Source organism: Fusarium oxysporum, chromosome 10, assembly GCF_000149955.1.
Source record: "Fusarium oxysporum f. sp. lycopersici 4287 chromosome 10, whole genome shotgun sequence".
Taxonomy (NCBI): Eukaryota; Fungi; Ascomycota; class Sordariomycetes; order Hypocreales; family Nectriaceae; genus Fusarium; species Fusarium oxysporum.
This window is the reverse complement of record NC_030995.1, coordinates 56125-68401: the sequence shown is the minus strand read 5'-3', so window position 1 is coordinate 68401 and position 12277 is coordinate 56125. Positions and strand designations below refer to the sequence as shown.

Below are 12277 nucleotides of genomic sequence, written 5' to 3'. Positions count from 1 at the left end.
AAGTGGATTCCGAGGTAGCGAACCGGCCGGTGGACTCGTCGGCCCCACTACAAATGGCGCGGCTCGGAATCGGAGTTTCAGAGGGGCAAAGCCAAGATTGCCGGGATTCCGAGCCGAAGCGACGCTTACAGTTCGGAATCAATTGTAGCACCTCTGGTGGCAGGCAAATGTACCTGTTGAGGAGAATAATAAGAAGCAGAGATTGAACTTACTCAAACCCAAATCATCAAACAGTTCATAACAACAAATTAAGCTTGAGATTGGTACCTCTATTCATATCTCATTCAGTCCATATTTGACTAGTTTTTTTTAACTCTTGCATCTACCAAAATGGTCGTCAACACAGAGCCCGCTGGTTACCAAGCCAGCTCCGCTTTGAAGTTCGCTGAGCTCACTTCCAACAAGCCCATCCAAGCCAACCCTTCAGGCCCAAACAAGCTCTTTGCTAACCCTGGAACTACCTTTGGCGATTGGCGAGATGACCTCTACCGAGACGGCTTCGCTGTCATCAAGGGTGCCATTCCTCTTGAAAGAGCTGAGAAGTATGGTGATGAGATGCTCTCATACCTTGAGACTTTGTAAGTCCCCCAATACAGTTACTAGAAAAAAAAGCATACTAACAAAAGATTTAGCAACGGCGGCATGGGCTTCAAGCGCGACGACCCCAGCACCATTAAGACAGAGACCCTTCCCGTCATCACCGAAAAAGGCATGATCACAGGCTACGGCGTCGCCCACGAATCCTTCGCCTGGGCCATCCGCCAAGAACCCGGTGTCATCGAAGCCTTCGAACGCGTCTACGACACCAAAGACCTCATCGTCTCCTTCGACGCCGTCAACACCTCTTTCCCCAACCGCAAAGACGTTAAGGTCAACAAGCCCTGGCCTCATCAGGACCAAGACCCCGAGAACCCCGGTTTTCGCTGTCTTCAGGGCCTTGTCAACATCTTCCCCAACGGTGATAAGGACGGTGGTTTGATCGTTTGCAAGGGCGCACATCTCCTTAGTGAAGAGTTTCACAAGGACTTCAAGGATGAGCCAAACAAGATCTGGGCTTGGACTCACGAGTGGTATGGTTTCACAGCAGAAGGTATGGAGTGGTTGAAGAACAAGGGTTGCGAATGGCAAAAGGTCAACGCTGGACCCGGTGATCTTATCGTCTGGGACTCTCGCACTCCTCACTACAATGTTAGTCCTGAGGGCACTCAGCCGCGATTCTGCACTTATACGTGCTACATGCCTGCTGCGGATGCTACGCAGGAGGATCTGAAGAGGAAGAAGGCAGCTTTTGAGAATCTGCAGGGGACGACGCATTGGCCTAATGCTATGCATGTTGGAGGAATTCCTGTCTTGAGAAATGGAGAGCCTTGTCCTTACAACACTAACAGGCCGAGGAAGGCGCCCGAGTTGACCAACCGAGGATTTTTGTTGACTGGTATTCCGTATATTACTGCATAAGCCAATTTCGTTAGTTCGCATCAATCTATATATGGCTTCAATCTTCTTTTTAACTTATTATGAATTCATTCAGAACCAGTTGCGTTGCTCCGTGTTCAACAGCGTCCGTATCGTGACCATTAGCCTCGTTTCGATAGCTGATAAACGTGAGTAATTACCCAATTTGCTTTCTCTAGGCACAGCCTGCCAGACATGTGGGGAAGTGTAGTACAACGTTTTGTTGGTCGACTGACCCTGGTGCCAGAGAGCTCAAAAGATCCTTGCCACTTGTGTTGGTTGTGTTTGAGGAAGAACTGGCGGTTTCCTTTTCGCTACAACCCCTCAGTAATTAATAAAAAAAAAACCCTCCTTCTTTCTTGACTAGAAAGCCAGCATCAGAACACAGAAACTGTCAAGGTTCATTTACACTGCACGGGAAAATTTCCAGATCCGAATATGCATGCCCTAGCTTTCCTACAAAGTTTCCTTATGTTACTCCCCATGCGTTTGAAATTCTGCTGGAGAATGGTGAATTTTCGTTCTACCTTTCCTTTCTGCTATCTATCAGTCCAGAAGGTATGATGTTTTCTTGGCTATCGGCGTCGGACACGTTTCTGTCGTCGAGTCGATAAGCAATCCCCCTGGTGTAGCTGCCGTTACCCAACGTGTTCATGGAATCGAAGGCTCTTGATCAGTGAGGGTTGTCGGAAGAAACGGCCCTGAAGCATGTAAGTGTCTTTAAAAGCGGCCGAAGGGCAGTCAACGAGGCGGCCAGGATGCTAATGCCGATCTCGAGTATAGAACTAAAACAGACTTTCAGTATTCAGAATACATTTAATTACTGGCGAATTTACTTACTAGATGGTTCCTTCAAGTGTTGTTTCAACAGCTTCTTGTGTTGCGAGACCACCAGAGGCTAGCGATAGCCGGCTCAAATCAATAAGATATTTTAAACGAACGATGATTGCGATGGAGCTCCTGAACCAATGTCAGACGACTTGCACCGCGATAAATAGAAAGGGATAAATATCCACGGCACCCCAGTCCGAGTAAAACCATCACCATGATCTTGAGCTTTAGGCGGAGCTGGGTTCTGTATAGCATATAAATAGGCAAAAACTGCAGGTCGTAGTCCGATAGTCAATGCAGAGCACATAGGCATCGTGAAATGAGGTCTTACATACCGCATAGAACCAGCTGATGGTGACATCCATACCAGATAGTGCAAGTCCAGTGGTTCCTAGAAAGGCTGTAGAAAGGCATGAGCCTTCTCCAACGCCCCAGGCCACAGACAGTGGACGGCATTGCAGACCAAAGATCAAGGCGGTTACCAAGCACCACAGCGACACGATGATCATTGAAACCGCAAGAGCCCTTCGAACTATCTTCATGCTGGCGCCGTTCGCGAGGCGGAAGAGTCGATCCCAGTGCTGGGAGCTCCAATTTTTACTACTAGTTCTCTATCGATTATTCTAAGATGAATTCATCCGACATTTATCCACTTCCAAGTGTTCCTGAACAAGTCACTGCCAATTGGCTTGGCAAGGTTCTTGGACAGAATGTGAAATGTCTGGAACTAACTCGCAGTGTTGTGAACGCCACAGCCAGCAAACTCTTCTTTACCATAGAGTATGAGAACGATAAAGATGATGAAGACAGACCAAAGCATGTGTGCATCAAAGGAGGATTTAATCCCGCGATGCTGGCAACAGAAGGCTTCAGAGAGCTTCTGATATCCGCTTACACCAACGAAGCGAAGCTTTTCAGTCTTGTTGCACCAACGCTAAATCACATGTCTCTTACAAAAGTGTGGTGGGCAGGCGTTAGGGATGAGCAAGGCATTCTTGTGATGGAGGACTTGAACAAGGCCGGATATACATTTGGAAACCCGCAAGATGTGTGGTCGGTTGATCAGGTCAAGGCTGGTGTCGAACAGCTAGCAGCACTACACGCTAGCACTTGGGGGTACTCGTACGAGGATTATCCTTGGATCACGGCTTCATATGAGGGGCATGATGATGGCTCTCACTGATATGTGGGATGACCAGATCCATGGTGCGGATCGACCTCCGTGTCCTGATATCATCAAAACTTCCCGAGAGCGTACGGTGAGTGCCATCAAGAAGCACTTTGCCACCAAGAACCCAAAGTTCATGTCTCTGATACATGGCGATCCGCACACGGGTAATACATATCTCGACAAGGCTGGCAACCCACGTTTTCTCGACTGGCAGACCTTTCACATTGGATCACCGTTCCATGACCTGTCTTACTTTATCGTAGGTGCTTTATCAGTGGAGGACCGAAGAGCCAACGAGGTGGCGGTAATCGATCATTATCTCGAAGCTTTGGCTAAATTCGGAGGCACTTCTCTCTCAACGAATGACGATGATGTTATGAAGGAGTATGCAAAGGCGACGATGGCCGGTATTGGTTGGATTCTTACACCGTACGCTTTGCAAAAAAAAAAAAAAAAAAAAAGAATGCGTGTTTCCGATGTGCGAACGATATGGTGCTGCGATCGTTGATCATAAGTCAATCGAAATTGTCGAGGCTCTACGGGACCTTGAGTGATTATGTAACAGTTTGTTGTCATAGAGAGGAATTTCCTGTTGAGTCGGACTGGAGGTAATGCTATAGGAATTTAGGAAGGATGATACCGTCTTTTCACGAGTCAATTGTGTTTTCCTTGCACCAACCATTGTCACTAGAAGCACAATACTAATTCTTGTTTTGCCCTTGATTGGATGTCCTTACATATGGAGAATAATACAGTAGAGATCAGCATAAGTATACAATTTCTCCACGCTTTTAATCCGAATGGCACAAAGAATGGACGAACACTATCTTATTATCATGGTTCGGCCTTTATCCTTTCAAGAGCTTCCTTCTCGAGTATAGCCCGGAAACCAACACGAGGCTATATCGGGCGGGATCTTTGAAACACAGAATAGCATGCTTGACAAGTAAACAAATCATTCAGGTTTACCATCAGCTGCGAACTATTCCTTTAACTTAGCTTTTGTGAGTGCCTCGAGAGTTCAACCCGAACTTAGGATGCCTATGATTTGATTTCCTGTCGTATCCCAAAATTACTGGCGTTTGAACAGGTTCAAAAGATTTTACTATCGTGATTCGATGGGTTGATTTAAATTCATCTTTATACAGCGTATTAATTGAAAACGAGAGATCAGAGTACTACAATACCTTTGGCTTCCTCGCATGACATTATCAAAGCGCAGAACTAGAGGCCGATATCGAGTTAAGCGCCGGCACATCAGTGGTCAAGGTACTTTTGGTATCGATGATGTGCTAAAGTTAGACCTCGTATTTCGGCAATTCGGCACCACATGCTATCAAAACTCAGCGATCCATTGCTTTTCCGCCTGTCCTTTGAGATAAGTCATTGGGGTTTCCCTTCAGCTAGTCCAATCATCTTCTCGCCCGTAAAAGGAGTTCAATGGTTCTCGAACTGGAAGGTAGTATTGGATAATCGGCCATTAGAACCTCAGTTTATCTATATATTACACATGATTTGATGTATAAAGGTGAGTCTGGCCTTGAAATTGCATCTATTCTCAACTAGCTCGGTCCATCGCTTTTAAGCATTCTGAACCAAGACATGCGTTACATCGTGGGATTTCTTCTTGTCTTTTTGAGCTTGTGCATGGGCGAAGAGGTGCGCGTCGCTCATGAAACGCGAAATAGCCATGGGGACATGTGGGTTAAAGGGGAGCGGATCGACCCGGACGCTCGCCTTCTCCTTCGCATTGGCTTAAAGCAGTCAAACCTCGAGGAGGCGGACAGTCTCATCCACAACGTCTCGCACCCGTCGTCTCCCGGATATGGCAAGCATTACTCCAAACAAGATATCGTTGAGCTGTTTGCGCCATCTAACGATACGGTCGAGACGGTCCGCTCGTGGATATCAAGACATGGCGGTTCTTCAGCACTTTCGCGAGATAGGGGATGGCTGCACGCCAACATGTCGGTCGTAGAAGCAGAGAGCATGCTTAACGCCAGTTATTACAAGTACCATCACACCCTGCAAGATTATTCCACAGTATCATGCGAGGAATACTATCTTCCCAGCACTGTTCGGCCACATATCGACTTTGTCACCCCTGGCGTGATGCTTCTAGCGCCTAAGCAGCCTCACATCAACAAAAAAGTCAAGAGACAGGAACCGCCTATTTTTCAACCCGATTCCACGAGTCCACCTTCAACTGGTACATCGAAGTGCGGTGACGCTGTCACTCCCGATTGCATACGAAAGCTTTACAATATCCCGAAGAATACATTGAATCATTCGTCCAATAGCCTCGGAATCTTCGAGACAGGCGACTATTATGCCCAAGAGGATTTAGATATGTTCTTTGGCAAATTCGCGCCCAACATCCCTAAGGGGACCCACCCTCACCTCGTTTCAATCGATGGGGGCTCTGCACCGGTCAAGCCAGCCGAAGCTGATGGAGAGTCCGACCTTGACATGCAGGTCGCTTACCCGCTTATATACCCTCAGTCCATCACGTTATACCAAACTGACGACAAGGTGTACACTGTGAACGGAGCTGGAGGACTGTTCAACAACTTCCTCAACGCCATTGACGGGTCATACTGTTCTTACAAAGCCTTTGGAGAGAAGGGCAATGATCCTTCATTTGACGACGTTTATCCTGACACGCAACCTGGTGGTTACACGGGCAAGACGCAATGCGGCATTTCGAAGCCAACGAACGTGATTTCCATCTCGTACAGTAAGTCTGAATCGGACTTGCCTTTCTACTACCAGCAACGGCAGTGCAACGAGTTCATGAAACTCGCGCTCCAAGGACACACTGTTCTAGTTGCTTCCGGAGATGCCGGCGTAGCCTCTCGCTCCTGGGACCCAGAGCCAAACGGATGTCTCGGTTTGAACAATACGGTGTTCAATCCCAACTTTCCCGGAAATTGTCCGTATGTGACAGTTATTGGTGGTACTAGGCTACCTGCTGGCGCTTCAGCTACTGAGCCAGAAGTTGCAGCGTATCTCCCGCATCAAGACGGTTCGGATAGCACATACACAAGCGGTGGAGGTTTCAGCACCATCTATTCGATCCCAAGCTATCAGAAAGTAGCACTCGATAAATATTACATGCACCATGATCCAGGTTACAAGTACTTCAGTGCTTTGCATAATGCTACACACAATGATACGGCCCCCATCGGTGGAAATGGTGGCATTTACAATCGCATAGGAAGAGGTATGCCAGAGTAAGTCCATCTATCCCATCTCATTATGACTTGCATTTCTGACATGCTTTAATTTATAGTGTTTCGGCTATCAGTCAAGACATAGCAACCTACGTAGGTGGCGAATACGGGCTGATAAGCGGTACCAGCACAGCGACACCTTTGTTTGCTTCCATAGTGACACTCATCAATGAACAGAGACTCAAAGCTGGAAAGGGTCCTGTTGGATTCATCAATCCAGTCATGTATCAAAATCCCCAAGTATTCAACGATATCACAAAAGGGAATAACGAGGGATGCGATACAAAAGGGTTCTCTGCAGTCCCGGGATGGGACCCGGTAACTGGGCTTGGGACACCTAGGTATCCTGAGATGTTGAAGCTGTTCATGGGCTTACCCTAAGGAGTAATCAGGAACAAGATTGGTCTTTATAGAATTCTGTGACGGCTTGTCCGGCATGGGAGATTGTCTCTCTCCGATCCTCTGCCGTGATAGGGATCACATCTTTACTTAAGTATTAAAGTGTAACAAGACAGTAAATCTTTAGGACTTAGTTAAACAAGACATATATAACAATTATTTCTATACGTTAATAATACTAATAAACAGGCAACTAAAAGAAAGAGTTTATTAATATTAAAAATATTAAATATCAAACAAACTCTTAATTTCTGCATAAACTATTAGGCATAGTTACAATTTCCTCTTATAATACTGAGACAAGTATAAAATCCGAGGTTATACATCTTGATTCTCCGCTTTCTTATACACAACGTCATAGACTCTGTATGTTTCACATTATGCTGCCAGCCAAGGAGTCAAGAACCAATGAAATATGGCAAAGCCGAATCACTGCACATTGGGTTGCGGGGATAAGGCAGGCTGGGGATTTAAGCTGAAGGCTTGCATTATGCTGACTATATGTCTTCCTGTGATTTGTTTAACGAAGTGCCTTCTGTAACAGTTGGGTAGCACAACATCAATAGTCCCCTCTGCAGCTTCAAAGGTGGCTCATCATGCATCGGGCTCCATACGGATCTTGGCCCTTCCCGACATTCTCGTATTTATTCTTTGCTTGGGAACGGTCCTTCACACTTTCTCCTTTTCGTTGCATATTTATCTAAATCCTCGGCTATCTTGTTGAGCCCGTTGAGAAACGAAAGGCCACTTTCCCGCCTGAACATAAATAACCTGTCGACCCTCTCAAAATGATTACCCAGTCCTCTCCAACTGAGCTCTCATACGTCGGCACCACTGTGGTCCTCTTCGCAGTTTTGCTTTGGTGGATAATATCGACGTTGACCTCTCCATTGCGACCTTATCCCGGCCCTCTTTTCGCTAGTGGGTATTTCACAGATTAAGATAAAATGTAGAGGGTAACAGTCTCTTGTCTCTAGAGTGGACGAACCTTTGGCGTTTATATCAAGTCCGGACTCAGAAATACCAATGGACCATTCAAGACCTTCACAAGAAATACGGCCCCATTATTAGAATCGGTCCGAACTTACTAGATCTGGACTATCCCGAACTGATCAAGATTATATATGGCACAGACCATAGATGGCTCAAGGTAAGCGCGGTAGGCATAGAGCGGTAACAGAGCTAACGCCTACTAGACACAGTTCTATCTCAATAACAGTAGTATGGTGGATGGCAAGATCAAGCATAATCTGTTCAGCACAACGAGCCCAGCAGAACACGCGCAGATGAAGAAGCCGATGGCTAAGTATTATTCATCTAGCAATGTTCTGACCATGGAGGTAAAGATGAACCAAGTAATCAAGGAGCTCTGCAAACAAATCGACAACCGGTTTCTAGAGGACAACAAAAGCTTTGATCTGGCAGAATTGCTGGGATTATGTGTGTATATTCTTGGCTTCCAAGCTTGACTGCTCACTCACTGTATCAGATACTTGGGACATGATCGGTTCTTTGACTTTCAGCCAGCCCTTCGGGTACATGAAAAAGGGTCACGACTTTGACGGGACCATCATAGCATCTGCACTATCGGTAGACTACTTCGCTCAAATCGGCCAAATGCCCTTCCTGGACTGGCTTCTCAACAAGAATCCCATGGTGCGCATTGGTCCTCCGGATATGAGCCATGTCACTCACTTCTCGATCGCCCAACTACAGCGCCGGCTTGAGCAACAGGAGCAGCGCAAGTCATCAGAAGAGCCAGACTTTCTAGACCACTTCATTGATGGAATGAAGAGCAATCCAGATTCTGTTGATGCAAAGCTCGTGCTGAACTTCCTATTGGCTAACGTCCTTGCTGGAGCAGACACCACTGTGATTGCACTTCGTGCTATCTTTGACTTTTTGTTGCAAAACCAACATGCCATGACCAAGCTCAAGAGCGAAATCCTCACGCTGGGCTTCAATGATGCTGAGGCTGTGCCATACAGTAGAGCTCGATCGCTGCCTTATCTTGACGCTGTCATCCGGGAATCGCTGAGAATGCACCCCTCTGTCGCTATGCCTCTTGAGCGCTACGTTCCAAATACTGGACTGACGTTACCAGACGGTAGCTTCATACCTCCTGGAGTTGCCGTAGGCTTGAACCCATACATCATCGGTCGCAATGAAGTGGTCTGGGGTGAAGACACTCATTGATTTCGTCCTGATCGATGGATCAAGGCAGAAGACGAAAGTGAAGGGGAATACCAGCGGCGTTTGAGGAAGATGAATGGAGCCGATCTAACTTTCGGCGGAGGTTCTCGAATTTGCATCGGGAGACATATTGCTCTTATACAGATCTACAAGGCTGTAGCTACATTGGTGTCACGGTATGACATTCAACTTGCGGATCAAAATGTCAGGATGAAGATCATATCTGGATGGTTTCCGCTTCAAACCGGATTATTTGTCAGAATGCGCAAAAGATCGGAAATGGGGAAGCTTTGAACAGGAAGGGAACAAAGTTTGTCAGATTGCTGAGCTAGATATCAATAACCATTCCTTCATCTCCAGGATACAAGGACCCTTCGCTCTCAAGCCTCTGCAACAAGTTCTCAAAGTCCGCCCAGTCACAGCCAATCTCATCAGGGAGTATCGGCATGTTGAATGGTTGACCCGAGAACGGATCGAGGGTACCCTCGTCTATTGATAAATTCGGATGGCTGAGCATTGCAGGATCCGCCTGGCCTAAGGATTCTGCAAAGGTCTGATTACCTCCCTGCGGGTCTGTCAAAGGTGTCACATTTTGATCGGATAAGCTTGTTGACGAGTGCAGCGCTGGAGTTCTGTGGTCATTATCCCTTGGAGCTGAGATGGGTCTCATAGCTTCTTGGACAACACGAAGAAGGCCATTTAGAATGGTGTTCAAGCGGTCTTCTTCACTGAGGCCAACACAGTAGCAGCGGATCAAGTCAGCAGCTGTCACGAGGAGCTGTCCTAGTTAGCATCGTAATACTCATTGTAAATGACCGAACTTACACTTTGGTCAATTTTGGAGACACGGGAATGAGGCTGTTTCAAGATATGCACCGCCAGAACATACATAGCATGAAGTAACGGAAAATAAGCAGGTGTAAATAGATGTGACGCCGAGTCGTCGTTATCAGCGAGAAGATGAATTATCTTTCTTGCTGAGTTTGCAACCATCGATTGACCGTTGCGGATCTGGTACTCCCATGGTGTATCTTTGGCAATGATCTCTACTGCCATGTGCAGAGCGTTTTTGCTTATCAGAAGGGAGTTGCGGTTCAGCATGATGAGGCTGCAACACATCAGCTTCAAAAGGCATCGGCTGGCTTTGATGAACTTACGCGTTATGGTAGTGTAGAGACACAAATGACGCGAGGCCCAAGTTTTCTGGTACGCGCATAAAGTCCGACGTAGGTCTATCGCATGTTAGCAACCAGGTAGCTCCTGCAATGAGGTGACCTACCTTATACCAGTAGGGACACTATTAGCCCAGTTCGTCAACATCAAAAAGGCCTCTCCAGTACTAGTAACTTTCTCCTTAACAACCGCCTCAATGGCCCGTCTACTAGCCCTTTCCTCAAGCTGTCTTGCCGTAGCGCACCGACGACTCATCTTGCTAAATACATTCGCCATCGATAACGAAATACGCGACGGCTCAAGCGCAGTAGACTCAAGAACATCCAGGTCCAGGGTGTCGAACGCGTCATCCGAGATCGTGGATACGTAGCCAAGCTGGAACGAGAAAAGCTTCTCATAGCTATACAGAGCCCACCACGCAGGACTCCAGGCATCGAGATCTAGAGGTTTCTTTCTATTCTTTCCGGGCTTGTTGAGGCCGAGGGAGTGGGCGATTGAAAGGCAGATACCGAGCGTTGTCCAAGCTGAGATGATTTCGTCGTTCAGGCGGAGACATACTGAGAAAAGAAAGAGGACTTCAATGGTGTCGTATGATACGTTGCCGATGAGATGTCCAAGTGCGTTGCGTGCTAAAGACAGTGTTTCAGTCATGTAAGCCTTTCGCTCGGCATGTTGAAGAATGCATCCTCCCGCAGCGAAGAGTAGATGACTTCTCAGCGCTGCAATGTCAACCGAGTGCAACGTTAAGCTCCCTGGGTGCGGAGGGTGAGATTGCACGACATCGGCACGAGCTTGGTCGAGCCTCACAACAGGGTAAAACGTATGTATCTCCCTCGCATATGCGTCGAACAAAGTCTGGGGTACCCATGTCTCCGGTGTAATCGGAATTCCATGCTGAGGCTGAGATGCCGATTGCGGGTTTAGGGTGGAGGGGGGATATGAGCCAAAATGGTAAGGGATGCTCAGCCGGAAACAAGCCAGGTCGAGCCATTCCGTCAGTACCTGAAAAGAAGTAGTACCAGCACTTTGTCGCCAGATCGGCAAAGGGTTGCTAATCGTGTCTGTATGAGAAGAGTCTCTACTCTGTGACGGTCTCGGACTCTGCGACCTCGCGCGAATCGGCCCAGTAACCACCGCAATCGTCCTCGGCTCAGTAATAGAATGCCTTCTCTCCACCGCCCCATCAGCACCAGCCTGCAATCCATACTCCGACGGACTCGCAGACGTAGCAGACCCTCCATCAGTGGACTTGCCCGCCTCTCGTCTCTTGATCAACTTCCCCGGCCTGCGCCTATCTTCTGTGACGCAAGCGATTCCCGCAAGGATACAAGCCTGACAAGAGGGCTGTTGTTCGTCACAGCGCGTTTTACGACTCCGACAGTAATTGCACGCGAAATTGAGGCGGCGCCGTTTGCTGGATCTGGGGATCCCGGGGCTGTCTTCGGTATCCATTGGGGAGGGCATGGGGTCGGAAACGTGGGGGAGAAAGTGTGGAGGAGTAGTTTGGTATGGTGATTGGATTGATGCGATGCCGGTAGATGAAGACGGATTCCGGTGACAAGGGTTTGAGAGAGGTTGAAGATCTGGAGTTGATGGGTACTGTATGTTTGGGTGGTGAGATACCGAGCCGACGGAGGCGCAGACAGCGTATTTTAATAAACGATCGGTAAACCTTTGTGCTTCCCCGCATTCATTCCCCTCGGAGACTCGGCTCCACCCCCGCAACCCCAGCTCACGATGCTTGGTCCATCGTGTAACAACCAATCGGAATCTATTCGTTACGCTATCAGACTAACTTAGTACAAAGGCCCAGACCACGACT

General features: G+C 47.7%; 6 protein-coding genes across 6 annotated transcripts; 5 read left to right on the top strand and 1 right to left on the bottom strand.

Moving 5' to 3' along the window:
* Positions 1 to 330: 330 nt before the first annotated feature.
* Positions 331 to 1458, top strand: FOXG_13600 (uncharacterized protein; the record flags this gene model as incomplete). Its single annotated transcript, XM_018393591.1, has 2 exons — positions 331 to 578; positions 633 to 1458. 2 exons carry the CDS (start codon positions 331 to 333, stop codon positions 1456 to 1458), a joined length of 1074 nt encoding a protein of 357 aa, XP_018252881.1.
* A 1456-nt stretch (positions 1459 to 2914) lies between these two features.
* Positions 2915 to 3469, top strand: FOXG_13599 (uncharacterized protein; the record flags this gene model as incomplete). The annotated part of the gene is made up of 1 exon (XM_018393590.1): positions 2915 to 3469. One exon carries the CDS (start codon positions 2915 to 2917, stop codon positions 3467 to 3469), a length of 555 nt encoding a protein of 184 aa, XP_018252880.1.
* Position 3470: 1 nt separating this feature from the next.
* FOXG_21212 (uncharacterized protein) lies at positions 3471 to 3965 on the top strand (the record flags this gene model as incomplete). Its single annotated transcript, XM_018401523.1, has 2 exons — positions 3471 to 3886; positions 3920 to 3965. The coding sequence occupies 2 exons, from the start codon at positions 3471 to 3473 to the stop codon at positions 3963 to 3965; spliced, it is 462 nt and encodes a 153-aa protein (XP_018252879.1).
* Positions 3966 to 5104: 1139 nt separating this feature from the next.
* FOXG_13598 (uncharacterized protein) lies at positions 5105 to 6775 on the top strand (the record flags this gene model as incomplete). Its single annotated transcript, XM_018393589.1, has 2 exons — positions 5105 to 6680; positions 6750 to 6775. The coding sequence occupies 2 exons, from the start codon at positions 5105 to 5107 to the stop codon at positions 6773 to 6775; spliced, it is 1602 nt and encodes a 533-aa protein (XP_018252878.1).
* A 1013-nt stretch (positions 6776 to 7788) lies between these two features.
* FOXG_13597 (uncharacterized protein) lies at positions 7789 to 10134 on the top strand. Its single transcript, XM_018393588.1, has 4 exons — positions 7789 to 8010; positions 8067 to 8239; positions 8286 to 8529; positions 8579 to 10134. Exons 1-4 carry the CDS (start codon positions 7878 to 7880, stop codon positions 9283 to 9285), a joined length of 1257 nt encoding a protein of 418 aa, XP_018252877.1. The 5' UTR covers positions 7789 to 7877; the 3' UTR covers positions 9286 to 10134.
* On the bottom strand, positions 9508 to 12073 carry FOXG_13596 (uncharacterized protein). Its single transcript, XM_018393587.1, has 4 exons — positions 10562 to 12073; positions 10440 to 10514; positions 10108 to 10390; positions 9508 to 10060 (listed from the first exon to the last, which is right to left on the bottom strand). Exons 1-4 carry the CDS (start codon positions 11917 to 11919, stop codon positions 9611 to 9613), a joined length of 2166 nt encoding a protein of 721 aa, XP_018252876.1. The 5' UTR covers positions 11920 to 12073; the 3' UTR covers positions 9508 to 9610.
* Positions 12074 to 12277: the final 204 nt, after the last annotated feature.